The sequence below is a fragment of the Impatiens glandulifera genome, chromosome 1 (assembly GCF_907164915.1).
Source record: "Impatiens glandulifera chromosome 1, dImpGla2.1, whole genome shotgun sequence".
Lineage (NCBI taxonomy): Eukaryota > Viridiplantae > Streptophyta > Magnoliopsida > Ericales > Balsaminaceae > Impatiens > Impatiens glandulifera.
In genome coordinates, this window is record NC_061862.1 from 161,240,871 (window position 1) to 161,264,327 (window position 23,457).

A 23,457-nucleotide genomic window follows, 5' to 3' on the forward strand; every position below is an offset into this window, starting at 1 on the left:
GAAGTCATTGAGGAAACTTCTAACATGAATAGTAGTAATGATGATGAAACCGTTTATGATGTTCCTAAGCAGGGGGCAATATCATCAAGAGGAGTTAGAAGAGCCCCCATTAAGAGAGCACCAAACTTCTAAAAGGTACTCTTCTTTAGAGTATATTCTATTGATAAGAGAAGGAGAGCCAAAATGTTTTCAGGAGGCACAAGTTCATAAAGATAAAGTTAAGTGGCAGAATGCAATGAAAGATGAGATGAAGTCATTGCAAGAAATGGGCACATATGAGCTGGTGGAACTTCCTAAGGGCCGAAACACGTCAGATATTGGGAATGCCTATTACTCGTGACAGAAAGACTAAGAGAATTTGGTTGTCACATGAGAAGTACATTGAAAGGGTTTTTGAAGGATTCAACATGCAAGGAACAAAGGAAGTAAGTTGTTCACTTCCTAGACATTTTAAATTGAGCAAGAATATGTATCCATCAATAGAGAAAGAAAATTATGAAATGTCAAGTGTTCCATACTCCTCAATTGTAGGGAGTTTGATGTATATAATGGTTTACACTAGGCCAGATATAGCATGCATTCAGTGTGGTAAGTAAATTCCTCTCTAATCTAGGAAAACAACATTGCGAAGCAGTGAAGTGGATTCTTAGATATCTAAGAGGCACTTCTAATTTGTATTTGAGTTTTGGAAATGGTAAAATTGTGTTAGAAGGTTACACAGATCCTGATATGGCTGGAGATCTTGTTCATAGAAAATCCACTTCGGGTTATGTGTTTACTTTTACAGGGGAGTCGTGTCATGGCAATCCAAGTTGCAGAAATGTGTGGCTTTTTCAACAACAGAAATAGAATACATTGCAGCAACTGAAGTTGGTAATGAGTTATTGTGGATGATTAGATTTCTCTTAGAGCTTGGTATGCAACAAGAAGATGCAATTGTTTTTTGTGATAGCCAGAGTGCCATAGATTTGAGCAAGAATGCTATATATCATTCCAGAACTAAGCATATTGATGTGATGTTTCAATGGTTAAGAGATGTAATAGAAAACCAACAAATGAAGCTGAAGAAAATCCAGATGGATAAGAACCCGTTAGACATGTTTACGAAGATTGTTCCAAAAGACAAGTTCGAGCTATGTTGTTAGCTTGTCGGCATGAATACCAAGTGATGACTTGAAGATTAGTGTGCCTCTCTCCGTGGACTGGAGGGGGAGCCCAATCAGGCATTTAATTAAACAAGAAAACTCTAAGAATTCTGTTCATTCTATCACAACTAGAGAGAGAACATTATGCTAAGAAGAAAAAAAACAGAGAAGAAGAAATAGAGGAAGAAGAAGAGAATGAGGTAATAGAGATCTCCTTATATTTATCACCTCCAGGTTCCAATTTCTTGTTGTATATCTAAACTAGATTGAGTCTAAATGAAATTAGTTTTTTCTGTTTTTATACCTCAATTGTTGAGGCAGGAGACAACGGGGAATACAACAAAATAGTTCCGGTCCAAGAACAACTGCAATGCCACAGATGATTCTAAACAATAAAGTTGTTGACAATAATTTTAAGATAGACTTTATAGTCTATGTTGTCAGCATCTTTCTATGGATCTCACATAATCCATAATGCAGGTTTAAAATCCTAAAATCATTATTTGATGTCGATAATATCCAACACTTAAATTGGTGCGAATTCGTAATGAAAGGCTTAGTTGAAGGTTGTCAGTAGTGGACGAAGAATGAAACACGTCATTTCATTGGATCGCAAACATTTCTCATTGTAAGTAATTTTTGTCAGTGGTTTATTCAAATCTTAATTTAAATGTTCTAATATATTGTTTATTTTTCAGTTGTTCTACATGGATATGGTTGTGGGCCTTAAACTGCAACTGTCTTACGAACGATAATCTCTGATGTTGTCATATTAAAATGACAATAATTTGCATAGTAGGATTAAGATGGAAATGAATCGAACATAATTCGGATATGGAAGGGATGTTGGACGCCTTCCACTTCCAGATGAGGTGCGAGATAGGGTGTGAAAGTAGGTGGATGATAATGATCATGATCATGTGTATGTTCATAATAATGTGGATGATGATCATGATCATGATCATGTGGATGTTCATAAATTTCTCAAGTATTCCATTCAAAATTATTTCAAAAAGGCACCATTGTAGAAGAACCTCAACCATTAGAGGATCGAGTTGAAACACCCCTTGTTGAAGTTGTTGATGTTGCTCAAGATAATGAAACCGTAGATTTTTTATTTGAAACACCACCTGAACATGTAGCACTCGAAGTGATATCACCCAAAGTGGTATCACCCAAAGAGGTATCACATGAAAAGAAAGATCAACCGAAGAGGAAGAGGAAGAGGAAGAGGAAGAGGAAGAGGAAGAGGAAGAGGAAGAGGAAGAGGAAGAGGAAGAGGAAGAGGAAGAGGAAGAGGAAGAGGAAGAGGAAGAGGAAGAACATGTATAAGCACATGAAGTTATTTAGTAGCAAACCTCATGTGGAAGAGCATGATGTGGATGATCCTGTAGAAGCTGCAGTTCAAACTTCTCTCAAAGAGGAAGAGGAGGAAGTTAATCAAACCGAAGTGGTACCACTCCCGAAGAGGAAGAGTAGGAAGTTAATAAAACCTCATTTGGATGAGCCAGCGGTTGTAAAAGTGGAAGCTCATGAGGATGTCCCACTCCCACAGAGATTGAAGAGGAATAAAAAAATCTGGGTTGGCTATTTGGTCTCCTTACATGGCATTTACTACGTTTACATTATCCCATGTCTTCAAGTATTCCAGAATTTCACATACATATCGCAATGTTGCCAACATAATTTTTGCAGAATCCGACTTAAGGTAACATCTTTACAACTCTTCATAGTCATTTTAATGTTTTCTTAACTCTTATTAGGATGTGTTTTCTTTATTTGTCTTTGCAGTGAAGTATTATTCGAGAGTGACCAAGTCACACTGACTAGATATTACATGCTCACATTAAAAATTAATGTATATTTGGAATCTGGAATAGTTGATGCGTGGAGCCAAATCATCGCTCAAAAGAGAAACCGAAAAATTTGCTTCTTTAATTATGTATCTGTAAGTTATTTTTTATATGAAAACTCCCTAACAATTATTCCCTAATTTTTAATATGATATTCATTTGCAGTTTACACATCATTGTGGTCTCGTCTCGATAATTTTTTGGTATGATTACAACTGAAATGGAATTATTTCATATATCATTTGAAGACTTAAAGAAGGCTGAGTTGGTGTAGAAGGTGTATGTACAGAAACTGTTAGTGTAGAAGCGGATGTTGTCGAATATGCAATGAACTTTTCCTTCACTTCTTTCACCACTTCAGCCAAAAAAGAAGTATTATGATCAGATTGAGCTGCAATCTGTTGGAGTTCTTGCATCATTGAAGTAAGATAGTTATACCGATTTCTTTCAATGTCACCCATATCAGAATCATAAATGTTATTGATACTTTGATAACCTCTTTTCAAATCATTGCGTCAGCGGTTCTAAATATAATTAGTCGGCACCATATTCACCTTTATTCTTCTCAAAACCGCCAAAATATGTCTACACAGGAGTCCTCTAAACTCAAAGAGCTTACATTGATAATTTACATAACCCTCCGTCTATGTGAAGTTTACCTTTACAAAAATATTTCTCCAATTTTCTCCCTCATGACCTTGTATGGTCTCCACCACTCCAAATTTAGTTGTTGTCCCATCGTCTTCAAGTATGGCAGTGTCGCAGAACATCAACAATTTCACCTCATTCTGGAACAACTTAAAAATGTCGTTTGTATATACACTATAAAATTGCTTTTCCAATGAATACCCACTCACAATTGGAATAGTCAAATTATAATAATGAAAATCCAATTTTTTTTCATTCTCTATGTTCTTCTTAAGGACCTTTTCATATTGCTCTACAAATTGTTTTATGGATGTTTTAGAATGAACAAAATAAAAATTAAAAAAAAAACATTCATAGATTCACTTCTTTAAGATGTTGACATGCATGCCCAAAAATAGCATTTAACAAACACAGGAATCCATTTTCTAAATTCTACGTGAAAGGAGTTCAACCAATTATTGTCTTGCAACTGAAACTCATCAATCATTTTCAGCCAACTACTTTCACACTGTTGGATTGTGATTGAGTTGTAGACAATGTTCTTGAATGTTTTTTTTTATACTTTTATAATGAGCATGTGCATACAATTTGGTGGAGAGTTTCTTCATTATATGCCAAAGACAAAATCAATGATGGGTGTTCAGAAATACATTTTCAATTGCAATGGACATTGATCGACATTGGTCAGTGATTATCCCTTTGGAGCACGTTCGTTCATAAATGTCAACCATGCTTTAAAAAGTGAAATAAATGACTATGAATCCTCACTAGATTGTAAGCCACATCCTAACAAAATTGATTGTCCATGATGTTTAACACCGACAAAAGGAGCAAATGACATATCATAGCGGTTTGTCAAATATGTTGTGTCAAATGTGATGACATCCGAGAAGTACTCGTATGCAGCCCTGCATCTTCCATCCGTCCAAAAGACATTCGAAATGGGTTGCTCATTAATTGAGAAATCCAAAACTCGTACTTTTGAGCTATTTTCAATAGAAGAAGGCTATGATTTGATCAAACTGAAAAGAGTGCGTTCTTTTATTTTTTTTATTAATTAATTTTAATTTTATCTCTCACCCATCCACCATGTTTTTTTTCCACTATATCGTCATTGGGTCGCTGATAGTCAGTTGTGGCGTCATTAGGGTGGCTGACCCAACTTTGCTCTCCCTATCTTCTTGTTTTATTTTGTAATTTTTTACAAAATGTAATTTTAATTATTTTATAAATAAATATTTGATATAAGTATATTAATTATTAACTTATAAAATAATATTAATATAATATTAATAATTGTTTGGATTCAAGTTATTTCAATAACTTATTTAGTTATTTAAATAATTTTGTTTGATAAAAATTTATGAATTATTTAAAAAAAATAATATTTTAATTGATAATTTTATTAATGACAAACTAAGGTGTCTGAACAAATCCAATAATATTCATTAACTGTTCACAAAGATTTATTTTTATTTAAAATTGGGCTGCCTAAGGTTTGTTGGGCTTATCGTTAGAAAAAAAATTTAAAGCATTTCAAAGAAATATAATTTTTTGATTGAGCTAAGTTCATGCAATTTTTTTTTATAAAAAAACTTATTTGAAATTTCAATTTTGTTTTCATATTTCACTCTATTTTTTTTTTCTTTTTTCTTTTGTTGGAAAAATAAAGAGATTTTTTTAAATTTAAACTTTGGCCCTAGACATTTCGAATTCTCAAAAAAGATACAAGTAATTCCATAATGTAAAATCCCCGGGCAAGTTCGAACTATTATAGGTAGGTAGTTTATTTTGGCCCGGGTAAGAGATTAAACAATTTTCTTCTCTGAAAGCTTGTGAAAAGAAATTAAACCTTCAATAGAATAGCAGTGTCCCTACTCTATTGATGAATCTGCTTGTGCTCATTGCTGTCCAGATGCGACCTATCTCATTGATGTCAGCTAGATCGTCCTCGTGGAGTAGATAAATAATCGAACGAAATTATGAATTTTTTTTATCGGAATTCTTTTTTAACCGATAACCTTATTTTAGAGTGAGACATCCTAGGAATCGATCTGGTAATCTGACTATGCGCAGACGTTCTGCAAATGGGTATTATCATTACGAATGTTAGGATGAATTTAATTTGGGAAGTCCAATGACAAAAAGAAGGGAAAACGTCCTTTCTGTTTTTGGATGATTTCTTTTAAAATAGTTTATTCTTCTTTTGTAAAATTTTATTAAAAAAATTAAATAAAATGGAGGTTAATAGAATGTATCAATGAATTAGACACATCAAAATAAACAAAAACAAATATAAATTCACTAAAATTGAAATGTAACAATTATTATTATTATTATTTTTAAGTTTAATACAATATAATATAAATGATAGTCGTTTAAACAAAATACTATAAAATACGAGTTTTTCTTTGTCACCACAACGTGATTAATCATTTGAAAACAATAATGAATACATAAATAATTTTCTAAAAAAAAAAAACATAAACAAAAAATGTTCACTAACCAATAAACATAACATAAAATTTTACTTTTCCATCTCAAAACAAATTCATTGTGTAGATATACAATTCAAACTAGATTAGACAAAAAAAAAATTATAAAAAAAATAATTCTTAATAAATGCAATAAAAAAATCAGATTTATTATATTAAATTTTATGAAACTAAAAAATTTAAAAAAAAAAAAAGAAGATCAACACGTTAAAAAAAATCAAGACAATCAAACTATAATAATAAATTAAAAAAAAATGAAGTTATTATCAAAAATATATCAATATTAGACTTATTTTAAAGAAGAAAGAAAATATAATTTGAAAGAAAAAAAACTGTACATATAAATTATATATATCGTTTAGCTATTTTAAATTGGGTCATTATTTTATTTTCTCATTTTTCTCTAAGAATAACATATTTTTTATCACTTATACGAAGCTGCAATTATTCTTTCATTGTTGAAGTCTTTATTTCATAAATGAATTTGTACTCTTTACCACACAATGCAACTCTATACAAAGGATTGTTAGAAAATTAAAAATTATATTGGAATGCAAGTAAGTTTGAAATATGCTACTCGTTATGTTAATTAATTTTCGTCTTTTTTGTTATTTTTCAATCTTAATTTTCGTCTTTTTGTTATTTCTCGTCCTCTCACAATGCGGATAACCTAGAAAATTACAATATTACATCATTATTAAAAGAAATTTACATATATTCCAATATTCAAATTTTGCGCTTAAGCCTTACTCGAACCGCTGCTCACCAAAACAACATCCTTTGTTAATATACATCATAATCCAATTAACACACAAAATGCTTCACTAATAAGTAGCTTACACCCAAAGATTCGGATTTCCTTTTGAAAATATTGTAACATTAATCCTCCTTTAATCCATCATCATTGATCATCCTCTCTTCTATTTCACTAATAACTCTTGTTCATTTACCGCTATAATCTTTTCATCTCCTTTAGGACCTTTACTACTAGTAGTACCAAACATCCCTCCACTTGAACACGGCCCATAAAACCAACTACATATCATGAAATACAACAAGTTAAAGCAGCTCAACATGGCCAAAAGCCAATAATAGCTCTCAAAATGTCCTTGATTTATATTATCCGCTATCCAACCAACTTTTCCATTTCTTTTGGTGACAGTGGTGACGGTGTTGAGTATGGAGCTGGCCATAAGTCCCCCGATGGCACTGGCCAGCCCCCCGATCGCCCCAGCAATGCTGGACATGGTCTTGGGAAGCTCGGTGTAGAAGAACTCATTGCAGGCCACTGCAAACAAGGCCTCTGAGATTCCAACAAGGCAATGTTGTGGAACCAGCCACATGGCAGACATGGGAACAATGGCTTGTGGGTTGTTAAGGTAGCCATGGTCTATGGCTCTTCTCCTCCTAAAATGCTCGACGATTGCAGAATTGCACATGGCCAAGATAGAAAAGAATAATCCTAAACCCATCCTGATTTTGGGATTAAGTGTGAATGGTTTCCCTTTAATCTTGGATACAAATGGTATAATGATGCGGTCGTAAGTCCCTAACCATAATATGGCGCTGGCTATTGTGAACATGGCGAATGAACCGGATGGGAATATGAAACTCTTGGTTATATGTCGGTCCATTGATCTAGCTTGGAGAACTTGAAACGAGCCTTGTGAAAGAGTTATGGATACCATTATCCCTGCTGACCAAATAGGCATTATTCGAATCAGTGATTTCAGATTCTCCACTTGTTCTACGGTGCACCCATCTTTACTAATGCAAGCCTTGTTCAAACACCTAAGCTTGTTTGTAGGCTTATCTTTTCCAAAATTGTAATCAGAAATTTGTAAATTCCTGTTCTTATAAGACTTGACAACAACTCTAGCCAAGCTTGAGAAAATACTGGTTGTGGGTTTTTCCTTGTAATAGAGGGAAGAGGCAAGGAAGAAGAAAAGACAAGCAAAGAACATGAATATGGCAGGAATTCCAAAACCAATCTTCCATCCGGCATGATCTTGGATGTAAACTATACCTGTAAAAGCTATTATGACAGAAACAGCAGTGGATGCATAATACCAGGTAAAGAATGTTTCAAGAACTCTCTGATTGTTGTTGCTGGGGGAATCATCATCATCATCAGCATCGGATCCTCGTTTGTCAAATTGGTCGGCACCAAATGCTAAAGAACATGGTTTTATACCGCCTAATCCAATAGCCATGATTCCAAATGCAGAAAAAAGAAGACCCAATTGGGCAGGTGTAGCTGATTTGCAGTTATTTTCGCAATGGGGAGGTCTTGCTTGTGGAATCATAGCAGTTAACCAAATCAACAGCATGCCCTGCATCATTCACACATATTTTAGTAAATCTGTTTTTTGATTTGTCATAATTAAATGTTTTGCTTACCAGGAAAGTGAAGATGGAACCGAACCCAATACTTAAAAACCGTCCTAAATAAGAATCCGACAGAAAAGCACCGATCAAAGGAAAGAAATTGTTGGCTGCCGACTGATAAAAGAGTATATTTGTAGCTTTAGCTGTTGATAAATTGTAACTTCCGATCAAATATAAAACCATGTTTGGCATCAACCCAATGCTTGCCACAGTAGATAATGCCTCATTTGCTGATCATCAAAACACAGATAAAATGGATGAGAGATCGATTCATTCAGATTCAATATCTTAAAAATATTTACCTATGATGAATGGCATGGTTTTGATACCACCAGCTTTGTTTTTTGGTCTGTTGAGTTGCTGATTCTCCATTGTTGTTGTATCATCATACTCTTTATTTTCCATTTTCAACTTAAATGGAAAAGAAAGAGGATGACTGAAATCTTTTATTGAACCCAATTTATAAGAGATCATATTAAATGCACATCAAAAACTCACCGCCCAGCCTCATTTAGGAAAGAAAAGAAATAAAGTAAATTTCAATTTCATTTTATATTAAATATAAGATATTATAATAATATTATGGTGATATTATTATTATATTAAGATTAATGTCTATGTATTAAACATTATTAATGTTAACTAAATAAACTATTTAATTTAATCTTTCTATTTATTCTAGCATATTAGATAAGATTCTTTTGAAATAAAATGTTTAGAAAACAATTTGCTTTTGGGTTCGGTTTGTAAATTTAGATTTGTCTTATTGCTTGTATTTACTATTTAGTCAACAGTATAATAAGACTTGTTTGATTTTGAGTTTTATTATGAAAACTTCGTTAATATTTTTTTAATGATCATGAAAACAGAAATACTCAAATTATATTTTTCTTTAATAATAATTTTTTAATAATAGTTAAATTATAATCTTTGATCAACTGAGATTTCAGACATTTTCTTTTAAACCTCACAATTTGGAACTCTTTATGGATAAAATTATACAAAATTGAGGTATTGTTTTATCGGTTTTCAGTGTCGTTAACTTATTATCTAGATGATATTTATAAATTAATAAAAGAAAAATGTTACTAATTTAACTATCGAATTTAAGTGAAATAAGGTTTTATTACCGATTTTTTAAAATTCGGTAGTCAAAACTCTAAACTCGTTGAAGTTCGATAATTAAATTAATAGCATTAATCTTTTTATGTTTCGACCTAAAAAAACTCAAATTTGACCATTCTGTTTAAAAAAAATTAACATTTCATAAAGTAATATTATCCCTTTCAAATTGTAAAATAAGTCATGAACAAGTGAATTTTGGAAATTGAACATGTGAATTTTGTTTTTTTGTTACGAACAATTTGGTCAATTATCTTTCATTTTTGCTATTTTTTTAAGCCCATACCTATTTAATTTGATTTTTTTTATATAATTCTTGTATTTAACTTATTATGAGTTTGAATGGTCAAACAGAAACAATACTCAAATTAAACATGAAATTGTGATCAAATTAAGTAAATCATCAAGGTAAGATAACGACACGTACAATTGGGCCAATTCACAACTTGCTGGCCTAATCGAACTGAATTTGTTTATGTGTTCAAATATAAAATTACTTAATGACAGATGTCATATGAATAATATGCATGCCCAACTATTAATAACAGTTTTTTAATATTTTAAATAGAAATTTTGTCTTGAAAAAATTAAAATTATGGTAAAGGAATCCACTAAAAACTGAAAAGAACCATGAAGATATCCAAAACTAATAAGAGATCCAAAGTTGGGCAAACACACTTGTTCATTAATATATAATAGGATCATGATGATGGGAAGAAACGTTTGAACATGATCTAAATCTATCATTTGAATAATTAATCAGTGCAACATATGTGTCAACTAAAAATTAATTAATAAGAGAATAACACTGATCCACATCTAGAAAATCACAAATTCTAAGATCTTATAATTATAAAGATAAGGATCCCTCTTCTAATCTATGACAAAAGAATGTGGATACCCCAGGCCCTCAGCCTCTCTGAAGGTTTTGGGTTTGAGCCCGTCAGACGACAAGTTCCGCTCGTCTATTGAGTAGATTTGCGGATCATGTGCTTAACACACGTTGATTAATCACACTCCTCCGAAAAAAAAACGAAACTCAGCGTTCTTAAAAAAAAACTAATAATAATAATAATAAAAAATCAAAAATAAATAAAGTAGGTATTGATCATGACAAAAAGTATAAAGAAAATTAAGCTTTACTTTGTAGTTTCTATCACTTTTCCCCTAAAACATATTGACGATGAAGATGATAATTAGATACTTTCATATCATGGATCCGGATTTGTTTGGATTACTGGTGATGTATTCATATCTGGTTAGTTTTAAATTCTTTGAATTATTATGAAAATAAATATTTTTTGTTTTATAATATTAGAAGTTGGCCGACATAATCTTCATTTTACCTTAAAAACTATTTTTATCATGTGAACTATTTCTTAGTGGGTTTAATTTCTGCGAATTATTATTAGCAATATTATTATATGTATGCTAACCTACAATAGTTCAATTGGTAATTATCGGTGTCTAAAAATCTAAGATAACAAAATTCAGGGATTTTATTCTCATTTAAAAACTTTAAGTGAAAAGGAAAAGTATATGTTAATCCACCATAGTTCAATCAGTAATAGTTGGTGAGGAAAATAAACTTGACCACTATGGTTTTAGATCTTAGTTATATATTCAAAATAGGATATGTGCATGATTGATAACTTTGGGTTTAGGTTAGAATACGTTAGAAAACCAAACAAATTTTGATTTATAGGTCGGCTACAAATAATATAAAATTTAATTTCCTCGGGTTCAGCGAAATGACTTTGTACTCATAAATAGCATTAAGTATATACATACAAAGATCATTAAAATTATATTTTCTACAAAATTTTCTTTATCTTCTATATCTGTTCTTTAACCACATTTAGTTTTTGAAAATAGGCATCTCTGTTTCATTTATCTGTATATTTATTTTCTGGCCTTTATGAATTTTCTCATCATCTTTCTTAGCCAAATTAGATTTTGGGCTTTCATGTTGGATGATATTGTAGAAAGAATATATGTCTAGTCTTCACTCATAAGTGATTTTCATTACAGTAGATTTACTTTTCTGTCTACTTTCTAGGATGCACTCTAATATTAATTCTAACAAATGATAGGTGCTCTCCTACTTCAGTAATTGGATCCATGTATAATAGTCTACCCAATAAACCTGCAAAATTACTAAGTGCTTCAAAATTGTACATATGTACATGTATATTCCAGAGTTTGAACCATATCTGTGCGTTTTTTTTGGCTTACTCAATATGTTCAAGTCTTCAGACTATTTTTCTAATTTTATACAGTTGGATCCTATATATGTATGCCCGTTTTCTAGAATTTCCTCCAGATTAGATCCCTTCTTGAATTTAAAGAAATATAAATAATGGAGATTTGCTGAAATCTTCTCCAGCCCAGCCCTTTTCCTTCGCATTGTTTCAACAATGCATTTTTAGTAATTAGGAAGAATACTATGTTTTTTTCTATGTAGTTTCTCACAAATACGTTTTTCCATTCCTTTATACAGTTTTCCTCTACTTCAGTAGACAATTTAAATTCAAATTGAAAATCAATAAGTCCATTTTTGTTTGTGTATTGTCCAAGTAGATTTTTCCTTTATAGACATGATTTATGACTTTTTTGCATTATTGTCTTCCAGACTTCATTAGTTTTTCATGTCGAGTTGCTCCTGATAGTATGACTTAATTTTGGTAGTCTTCATCAGCTCCTTCATTGTAGTAACTGACCATTGAACAATTTCTTGATATTCTTATTTTTTTCAGCAAATTCCAGTCTTGAAGATAGTGGATGTTGAGTTGAATTGTAATCTACTGTGCTTTCTCCTTATTAATGACAAATTCTCCCTTTTGGCATGCATAAAGAACTTTGTAATCTGATTCTTTAGCCAAACAAATTATCTCTTTCATTATAGCGTATCTTCCAAGCTTTTTTATTATCCCCTATTTTCCTGTATCATTTTCAATAGTAATTTTCCCAGTAGTTGGAGCAGATTGATTACTAGTGTTAGTATCCTGCTGTTTTTTGATAACTTTTTCAACAATTCTTTCAATTTTATGACGGTTGCTTCCTTGATTTCTTCCAGCACAAAATCCCTAATTTTTTTAAATTTATTACTTTTGTTCTTTCTCTTCCCCATAATGGCAGAAACAGAGAAAAAAAATAGAGTAATTGTAGGAAACTTATGACGCAAAACAACATCGTGTCGTCCGTGTAGATCGGGCTGTGCCGCCTGTGTCAATCATGTCGCCCGTGCCAATCGCACTTTCTTTGATAAATGATGATTTTGGTGCCGATTTAATGACTTCCGACTGAAGACAATATCGTATCACCTATTACGATCATGTCGTATGTGCCTACCATGCCGATTGTGTCGTAAAATGAGTAATATATTATAATATGGAAAAGTGATAAAAAAAATTATATTTATATTTATATTTATATTTATATTTATATTTATATTTATATTTATATTTATATTTATATTTATATTTATATTTATATTTATATTTATATTTATATTTATATTTATATTTATATTTATATTTATATTTATATTTATATTTATATTTATATTTATATTTATATTTATATTTATATTTATATTTATATTTATATTTATATTTATATTTATATTTATATTTATATTTATATTTATATTTATATTTATATTTATATTTATATTTATATTTATATTTATATTTATATTTATATTTATATTTATATCTATATCTAATATTTAAAGAGAAAAAAAGATTAATAATATAATATATAATTAATAATAATGAAAAATTAAGATCCTATAAATGTGGGCTTTATGCCATGCATAAGTTGTCTTATTTTTTTTTTGTATGGATCTTTCATTTTTGGAAAATCTTAATGAACTTTAACTTGTTCTGGATGGATTTTGACTCATCTTCACATCTCTATTTTTTTTTCTTCTAAATTCTTAACCTAAACTTTAAAAATTAAATAAAAAAATGAAATAAAATAATATAATGAAGATAATTAACTCACTTGAGTATCATTCTTTAGTTTAACAATACTTAGTAAAGATTTGGGGGAACATCACTCATCTATTTAGTGGAATGTTCGATTCGAATATTGTTTCTTAATTTAACAAAATAATTGATATGAATTTAATATCACTCATTTGTTTAGCGAACTAATCAATTTAAGTATCGTTTCTCAATTTAGCAAAATACTTAACATAAAATTGAATAGTGTTAGACTTTGTATGTTTGTGTCATCTTCTTGATGATTGTGACTACATTCTTGTTTGATGACTTCATTGCACTATTTGTTTGAGGGCGATATGGAAATGACTTGTGATCTTCAATATGGTATTCATCTAGTACTTTGAGTACTTCTCCCCGGAAGTGTCCACTATTGTTTTAGATCAAAGCTTGAGGAATTGCATAACGTGCGATGATGTTGTTACGTATGAACTTAGAAACGAGTGATGACTTCAGGACCTTGTAAAATCGAGTTTCGGCTCACTTTGTGAAATAGTCGATAACTATAAGGATAAACCTATGTCCATTGGAAGCGTGATGATAGATCTTCCCGATGATATATATCCCCCATGTTGAATATGGCTATGGCAACGTCATATTGTATAACAAAGATGTTGAAGTGTGCTTCAAGTTTTCATAAACTTGACATTGGTGACATTCTTAACATAAATTACACATTCTTGTTCCATGTTATACTAGTGATAACCGAAGCGAAGAATGTGTAGTTTAAGGACAAATACGTGATTTAAGATTTCGTGACTATTCATCAACCTTCAATTCATAACAAGATCTCTTGATCATAACCCACGACTTTAGATCTTTAAACTCAATTGAATATCAAATACAGTAGAAACTCTATAAAATAATACACTTGGGACGACCAAATTTTATTAATTAAAAGAGTTATTAATCAATCGATAAATTAATAATTATTAATTTATATATTAATTAATATTTTATTAATTTATTGTAAAATACTTCGTTTACAAATACCTTTAAGCTTCCACTTAATTATTGTATACAATGCATGTACTGTATATCAAATGAATGGCCCAATTTGAAAAAATATTCAATCTCCCACTTTATTATGCTTCTTGTGTTCAATATATCACTTATGGACATTAAAAATATTTTCTATATAAACAAGATCAAAATATTGTAGGTTAACACAAACAAATCATACAATTGCGAACTTCTTTCGTCATTGTAAATTTCGATCAACAGATAACGTGACTTTTAAGAACTCAGATGAAGGTGGTGAAAGCACTCAAGAACTCCAGAATTTGATCAAAGAGTTGGGTTATCGCAATGCAATGGATGTCGAAGATGTTCTGACTTACCCATAACAAAATGTAGTTGCACAGTTGTTGACTGAAGAAGAAATGATTGAAAGCGTTATTGGAATTAATAAAGATGATATCGATGAAGAAGATGATGAAAGTTCTACAATGGAGCCCCCTTCGCGAAACGAAGCTATTAAAGCGGCAATCACATTGAATATTTTTTTGTTGAGTTATGAGAAAATAATACCAGAAGTTCTTACCATGCTAAGGAAAATTAGAGACAACATTCAAGGAGAAATTGATTTCAACAAAAAACAAAAGTCAATTGAGTCATTTTTCAAGAAACCTTCATAAATCATTCAGGTAATATGCTATATATAAGAAATTATTAATTTATATTTTATATGGGGTCTAAAAAATTATCAAAAATGTATTATCTTATAATTTTAGCGAATTATTAATTTAGCACCCTATCCCCGAGTCGGGACCGACCAAAAATATTATCTTAGAGAGTTTATTAAATAATCGAGTATTAATTTATCGAGTTTCTACTATACAAGGACAAGAATGAACAACACTCCTTAAATGTCTTATACATTTGGTACGTTCAACAATCTTGAAACGACCTCGTTATATCCTTTTGAAAAAAATTATTATATTCAAACAAAAGGGTAGTTAGAACATCCAACCATGTAATGGAGCAATGCATTTTGGATAAACAAGAATATGAGAAATGCTAACTCAATATAAAAAACCGATAGATGATGAACTCCATAAATGAGAGGTCTATAATAGTCTTGACGTGGTCCTAACAAGTTATTCGTACGACATCTCATACCGGCTCGAGCAAGTGATAACAATATCAACACAAATAAAATCATAGTTTTTTACACTATATGACATAAATATAAAATAAATGAAAAAACAAAAACAACAAAAAAAGGATGTAACTCTAGTTATCATTTTAAGTGATATTATAATAAAATGCAATCTTAGTTCATACACTTTGACATCTTAAAAATAAAAACAAATGAAAAAAATTAAAACACAAATAAAAAGTAAATTAATAACCATGAAGTACGTCAATGTCCTAATCTTTTGTAAAAAAATACGTAGACAACATATTTACTAGGCCAGGTCATAATCGTCATTTCTCTTTTGTAAAAGAAATAAAAAAGATGATATTATTGATTTAGAAATATCAAATCAAAGACCTTATTTCAAACTAGGAGCATTCTTTAGAAAACACAAAAAAAATTTATAACCCTTACAAATAAAAAATAATTAAAAATAAAACGATGCGATGTAAGACGTTTATCCCCGATAGCCCATTCTAAGTCATCTAAAAAAAGAAATGCGATGTAAGAGGATATCACCAATAACGCATTCTAAGTCATCCAATTTTTTTTTTAAAATGCAATATAAGACGTATATTCTAGATAACGCGTTTTAAGACATTTAAAAAAAATTAATGGTCATGAAGCATAAGTCGTTTACCGCAAAGAACAAATTCTAAACCAATCAAATAAAATAAAATAAACAAGTTTACATAAGGGGCATTCCAAAAATGAAAAATAAGAAGAAGAAAAAAAAGCATAATAAAACCCTAGTTCACACTAAGGGCAGCATTTCTAAAATAAAATTGACGCTATTACACGTTAAACTATATTTCAACCTATTCCTCTTTAGGAGGATACGTAGACAGTCTTGTATCGAGATCCGATTATAACCATGCATTTTTCAAAAAAAAATATGAGTAAAAGTAACTAAGATACATCTGTAAAAAAGAAAGACAAGAAAAAACAATATATTAGTAAACGAGGCGAGTCAAGATGAGAGTGTTCATTCAACGATCATTTCAAAAGGAACTCGATAATTTCATTGACAGTTCGAACAAAGGATATTCGATTGCAACATATCATGTACTCGTGACTAATTCTAAAATAAAGAAGAATAGAAAAAGGAAGTTCGTGGAAAAAATCAAAGACTAAGCTCAAACCATGTGAATAAAGAACATTGTGTTACTTCCTAAAAGAAAAAGGGAAATCTTTCAAAAGAATGGGAGATGACTCAAAACTTGAGGCTTGAGAAAAAATAAATTAATCAAAGTAGTCATCAAGTTTTAGACATTTAAATCACCATTATGTGTTCATCTAAACTCTTGTCTTTATTTCCCAAAGATAAGAATGCAAATGTAACGATTATGTGAGATATACCAATGCTACTTAAAAATGAGAAAAAAAGAGTTTTCCGCATGTTTGAGATATTAAAATCACCACATATTACTCACACAGACTCTCGTTTTGATTGTTAAAATTCAGAACATATGTTTTTTCAATGATCCAGACAAAATGATATAAACGAGAATCATTTAAACTCGACGAAAAAACATTAAAAAAATGAAGAAAAACATTTTATAAAATCACACACAAAAAAACTTTCACCAATGGTCAAAGAAGAAATAATAAAAAGAACAAATGTAACGAGCACAAAGGTCCTCGAGAAGATCAATGACTTCCCCATCCACCTCATCCGGTTTACCTAATGAAAAATTATTGATTATCATAATAATATAATTATTTATTAAACACATCGGTCGACAACGATCATTAAACATCTTACGGTTCCTTTCAAGTGACCCATAAAATATGTAGGATAGGGGCCCAACGACTCAGACCAACCGAGCTCACTGTCTCTATCTACACTTCCCAACAACTAACGATTGATTCTAATATAACTCACTAAATATCAGTCATGTTCCATAATAAACTCCAAATCTAAACAACTCCATCATAGTGTAAGAGCAAGTGATACGTTGACTCCGCCTATTTATGACACATTTTACAACGACTCACCACTAGGGGTGGGTCGGTATGGTATACATTAATATTTTATCCATACATTATACCTTACCTAAAATTTCGGTATGCAAAAAATGCATACCTTTACCTTATCTTGATTTCGGTTTACCTTGTTTTGATATACCTTAATTTCGGTATACAAAAAATTCATACATTTACCTTACCTTAATTTCGGTATACCTTATTTTCGGTTCGATATCGGTATTATACATTTGATACCTAAAAAATATATTAATTTTAAAAAAAATCAATCCCATCGTTAAGGTAGAGATTGCATATATGGATTAATATTTCAGTATAATTATATTTTAATATTATTCAAAAATTATATTTCTATAATTAAATTAATTTCAAATCTATTTAATTATTTCCTTATAAATATTATATATATATATATATATATATATATATATATATATATATATTAACTTATAAATACTATTTTGGTATATATCGATATACCAAAATTTTAAAAATCACATACCTTTACCGTACCAATAATTACGGTATCGGTATTATACATTACATTTTTTTCGGTATACTTTAAAAGTCGATTTTTTCGATATACCTTTAATATTGGTAATTTTCTCCACCACTACTCACCACAATACACTAATAAAATTATAAAATTAAATTGGTTTGAATTCGATAAAAATTCTAATAAAATTTAAATTATTAATTCTAAATTACCTACTCAACTTAAAAATTGTAATTACAACCCTAATTATAATTGGATAGATACACGTAAATGTTATTGTTTTATGATGAATATAAAAATTAAAATTGAAGGAAAGAATGAAAGGGAGTCAAATCTACCGTGAGGAATTGAGCGCTTTTGTTGCTTGCAAACAATTTATTTTTACAAAAACTATTGTATGCTTGTGCATAGAATTAAATTTTTAAACATTATTTTAAACCGGTTTATAGAATTTAAGAATCAAACATTATTTTAAATTTGTTTATACAATTTAAGAAAAACAGTAAATTAAATGATTGAAATGTCACGAGTAAATCTTCAGGAGAGCTTTTAATGGAGTGATGACATAAGTTAAACATTAAAAATGAAAGACATTGGATTTATAATACAAAGTATTGATTAGGATTTAGGTGAAAGATCATTTGAGTCCATAGAAAGAAAAAGCCCATAGGCCCAAGGAAAATTAGGGTTTGACGTTGTTGTATTTAAACAACCTCATTTCTGATTTCTTAAGCACATGAAGCAGTCAAACGTATTTGGTCAGGTTCTTTTCATCACTTTAGTTTCTCTTCTTTTTGTGTTTGTATTTTGTACATGGTAGAATTCGAATCAGGTGATGATGAAACAAAACTGCAACAATATGATGGAAAATTTTCCATGATTCACTTTTATTTATATATTTAAGTCTCTGATGATTCGTTTAATTAAGATATGATGAGTATTCTTTTGGTCCGTGTTTCTGATTAACCGTGACCGACATTTTTATACCATACTCTGATCCTTTTCATTTTTGTTCATGTCAATTTTCACAAACCCTAATTGATTTATTTTTTGAGATATGATGAGTATTCTCTTTGGCTGTGGTTCTGATTTAACCGTGACCGACAATTTGAATACCAATCTTCTGATCTCATTCATTGTTTTGATTTGATCTAATCTTTTTTAATTACTCTTCTGCTGTGCTGTGATGAATCACGGATTAAATTCACATGTCAGACTTCAGAGATTTTTTAAAAACAAAATCTATGAGAAGGAAAATTCATGTTTACGGAGCACAAGAGATCTCAATCTAATTAACATTTAGCAGTTTCATCATGACTATTGAAATTGGAAGGCTCAACCTGTTACCTGTTAATGAAACCAATCCATGACTTAAGATCCAATCCAACCTATAAGAAGTTGGTGGAAGTTTCTAGGATTGTCAAGCTGCAGGCAAAGGCAAGGAGAAAAATCTTAAAAACATTAGTCTTTTGAATTACAAAAGTCGAACGATATAGTCAAGATATCCAAAACTAAGGGATTTTCAAATTGTTGTTTATGCAAATTGCTTTTTCCACTTGTTCTGATATTCCTATTTGGCTCCATGTTATTATATTAATTATATATATATATATATTAATGAAAATTGTTTAATTATATATATATATATATTAATGAAAATTGTTTATGCAAATTGTTGTTTACACTTCTTCTAATATTCCTATTTGGCCCCATGTTATTATATTAATTATATATATATATTAAAATATTTATAAAAAATATTAATTGAATGATTCAATTTTTTTTATAAATAAAATATTATAATTGTCTTTAAAATATTATATATTAATAATTAGTTATAATATTTCCTAATGTTATTGTATGTATTATTAAGTAAAATATTATATTTAATTTGACTAATTATTAATATATAATATATTAAAGATTTATTATATTTAATTTGACTAATTATTAATATATAATATATTAAAGACTTATCTTATTTTATAATTTTATTTATAAAAAAAAATTGAATCATTCAATTATTATTTTTATAAATATTTTAAAATATATATATATATAATTAATATAATAAAATATTAAATATTTATATTTTATTTAATTAAAATACACACAATTATAATATAAAAATAATAATATTTTGTATTTTTAATTAAATAAATAAAGTAAAAAATATATATATTAAAAATTAAGTAAAATAAATAAAATAAAAAAGATAAATATATAAAAGTGATATGGATAAATAAATAATTTTGGAGTTGAATAGAGGTGAGAAAAGTATGTTCCATAAATTCAATTTTTTTTTTATTTTTTTTATTTTTTACATTTCAAATTCCTTATATATATATATATATATATATATATATATATATATATATATATATATATATATATATATATATATATATATTTAAATGATTATTTATATTTTGATATATATTTTAAATTATTATTTTTATAAATTTGATTATTTATATTTTGATATATAATTTAAATTATTATTTTTTTATAAATTTAATTATTTATATTTTAATATATATATATATTTACATTTCAATTATTATTTATATAATTTAATAAATATTTCTTTTAGCATTTTAATAAATAATTGTTAAATATTAATAAATTTTAAATAATTTAACCATAATAATATAATTAAATATTCTTAAAAACTATTACACTCATTATTTATCTAAATTATTGACAATTTTGGTCAGTACAACGCTACGTCTCGTATGATTTTCTTAGCCACAACTCCCACAAATGATAGTTCTTTGTGGGTTATCCATTTCGTTTCAAATACGTTGGCTTTGACCTCGTTGGGTTTTTTTCTTTCTCAAATTTTTATTGGGAATAAGATTATTATATTTTTCTCAATCATTTGCTATTGGAAACGTCCAATATGATTAATTAGGTATGGGTGAAAATCATACTACCACATCTCAGATAATGTATATCGATGTATTTAACCCAATCGAGATTGCACACTATACAACCAACAACTATATGTGAACATAGAGAGTGATATCGGCACCATTTTTCACAAGAACAAAAACCTTTACATAGGTCAACGATATGTTTGTTGCCACCTTTCCAAAAACTATTATTCGTCTGTAATGTGTAGTAGTCACCGCAAAGATTCCACTTTGCTCATTATATGGAATAACTGTGTGCTGATGCCTTGCTTTCGATATTTTCAAATATTTTTCTTGACACATTGAAATAAGTATGTCCATTTTGAAGATAATTCAAAGTTTGAGTACGCCTTTCTGCAACAAGTTTTACAGAGCGATAATATAAATATTCAACCATTGACGTGATCAGAAGAAAACGAGCAGACCTTAAGATATCATTGAAACTTTTGACCATATTTATTGTTGCTTGACCGTAACGATATCCTCCATCGTGAGACATAGTCCACATCTCTAATGGAATATCTCGTAACCAATTTTTCAGCATCGGGATTAAGCTCTCTTTGATTTGTCTCAACGCATCTTCGAATTTTCTCAATTGACTATTATTTCTGGCCACCCAGCATAACATCTTCCAATGTGATCCAAAATAAGCTGAACTAAAATTACTACGGACATGGTAGAGACAAAAACGATGTATACTTATGTCTTTAATGAAGCCATTTTGTTCTTTCTTCATTGCTTCAATGATTCCAGCATGACGGTCTGAAATTATGCACACTCCCGTTCTACTGACATATAAATTTACAAAGGCGACATAAAAACCATGACCAATTAGCAGTTGTTTCTTCATTGACTATAGCATAAGCAAGTGGATATTGATGGTTATTGTAATCAGATCCCATTGAAATTAATAATTTCCCGTTATACCTTCCTTTCAAGAATGTACCATCAATATTGATAACTGGCCGAGCATGTTTCCACCCATTAACTATCGGTTTGAATACCCACCATACACGCTTAAACACCGACGTGTGGAGTTTTGTAACATCGACCACAACTTCACTCAAAACACTCGTGCCTGGATTAAAATGCATCAAAGCACTTAAAAATTTAGGAAGTTTAGAATAAGAGGTCGTCCAATCGCCATACACCTCCGATATTGTCTTTTGTTTTGCCAACCAAGCCTTCTTGTAGCTAACATGATATCTATACATTGCCAATATTTGATTACTTATGTTATTCACTTTCAAGTACGAACCCTCCATTATCTAAATATGTAAATTTAAAATAATAAATAACAACTCAGAAATATGTAAAAGATCAACAATATGAAATACCAAAAATATTCTTACTTGTTGCTTTATAACACTTTCAATCAAGTTTGAACTGTTTCTTGTGGTCTTTTTGGATTGTTCTCAAAAGACAGTTATGTTGAGCAGGAAGTTTAATGATTTGAAAGTATCTAGATCGCTTACTTTTTATAGCTCGAATTTTCCACAGACATGTAACTATAGTATATTTTGCCTCATAAAGCACTGTAGTGCTCTTTAAAACATGATAATTTCTTGATTCTCTTATGTGGCTTGATTTTATTGCATCTATTGTAGTTTGTTTATCTATAAAACATTGACCTTCAAAAAGATCATTGTTAAGCGGATTAAAATTAGGAAAATGACCTGAATTATTCATGGCAACGTTTTTGATGATCTCCTCTTTTATAAACTATGGTACATTAGGAATATGTCCATCCATATTTGTTGGGTTATTAGTCTGAATATTATCTTCTTCACCGTCACTATTATTTGTTAAATCCGAGTCCTCTACATCGTAATCACTATCACTTTCATCGCTTTCCATCTCCGGGTTTGAATTAAATCTATTAGCTTCACTTAAACTGTAAAGTGCATTAGATCTTGTCACTCCATTATTAATAATTTTTTTCATCTGAATTTTTCGTGACTCATGAAAACTTGAGGAGAAATCAATTTTGTTTCATTAGTTTGACTAGAACCAACATCAATATATTGTGTTTGGAAAAGATTATAATCACCATAATTAGAGTAATTGCCTCCTTTGTATGAATTTTCCATCTACAAAAATACAATAATAATCATTATTAGTAATAAGTATTAAATAAATTTAAAAACACCAAAACAACTAAAAGTTATAGAGAAGAACCTCTTTGTTTGTTTGTTTGCTTGCTTTCTTGTTAGTATCCTTATGTCACGGGTTTAGTATTTCCACTGCACTACATTAATTACA

General features: G+C 29.5%; 2 protein-coding genes, 1 non-coding gene and 1 pseudogene across 3 annotated transcripts; 2 read left to right on the forward strand and 2 right to left on the reverse strand.

The window, feature by feature from the left end:
• Positions 1–7,030: 7,030 nt before the first annotated feature.
• On the reverse strand, positions 7,031–8,968 carry LOC124920518 (protein NRT1/ PTR FAMILY 1.2-like). Its single transcript, XM_047461017.1, has 3 exons — positions 8,832–8,968; positions 8,542–8,759; positions 7,031–8,474 (listed from the first exon to the last, which is right to left on the reverse strand). Exons 1-3 carry the CDS (start codon positions 8,932–8,934, stop codon positions 7,062–7,064), a joined length of 1,734 nt encoding a protein of 577 aa, XP_047316973.1. The 5' UTR covers positions 8,935–8,968; the 3' UTR covers positions 7,031–7,061.
• A 10,137-nt stretch (positions 8,969–19,105) lies between these two features.
• On the forward strand, positions 19,106–19,196 carry LOC124923115 (annotated as a pseudogene).
• A 259-nt stretch (positions 19,197–19,455) lies between these two features.
• On the forward strand, positions 19,456–19,558 carry LOC124923127. The gene has a single exon (XR_007098141.1). It is a non-coding gene; the product is annotated as a small nucleolar RNA R64/Z200 family (small nucleolar RNA).
• Positions 19,559–21,433: 1,875 nt separating this feature from the next.
• Positions 21,434–23,052, reverse strand: LOC124913899. The gene is made up of 3 exons (XM_047454335.1): positions 22,927–23,052; positions 22,001–22,463; positions 21,434–21,957 (listed from the first exon to the last, which is right to left on the reverse strand). The coding sequence occupies exons 1-3, from the start codon at positions 23,050–23,052 to the stop codon at positions 21,434–21,436; spliced, it is 1,113 nt and encodes a 370-aa protein (XP_047310291.1).
• Positions 23,053–23,457: the final 405 nt, after the last annotated feature.

Excerpts from the sequence above, each read along its gene's own strand:
- LOC124920518 (XM_047461017.1), bottom strand. The coding sequence starts at position 8,934 with ATGGAAAATAAAGAGTATGATGATACAACAACAATGGAGAATCAGCAA. Across the intron at positions 8,760-8,831 it reads AACCATGCCATTCATCATAG|CAAATGAGGCATTATCTACT; the intron begins GTAAATATTTTT and ends TTTGATGATCAG. Across the intron at positions 8,475-8,541 it reads GTTCCATCTTCACTTTCCTG|GGCATGCTGTTGATTTGGTT; the intron begins GTAAGCAAAACA and ends TGAATGATGCAG.
- LOC124913899 (XM_047454335.1), bottom strand. The coding sequence starts at position 23,052 with ATGGAAAGCGATGAAAGTGATAGTGATTACGATGTAGAGGACTCGGAT. Across the intron at positions 22,464-22,926 it reads TGGATGGACATATTCCTAAT|ATAATGGAGGGTTCGTACTT; the intron begins GTACCATAGTTT and ends TTACATATTTAG. Across the intron at positions 21,958-22,000 it reads ATGGTTTTTATGTCGCCTTT|ACCGTCATGCTGGAATCATT; the intron begins GTAAATTTATAT and ends GCATAATTTCAG.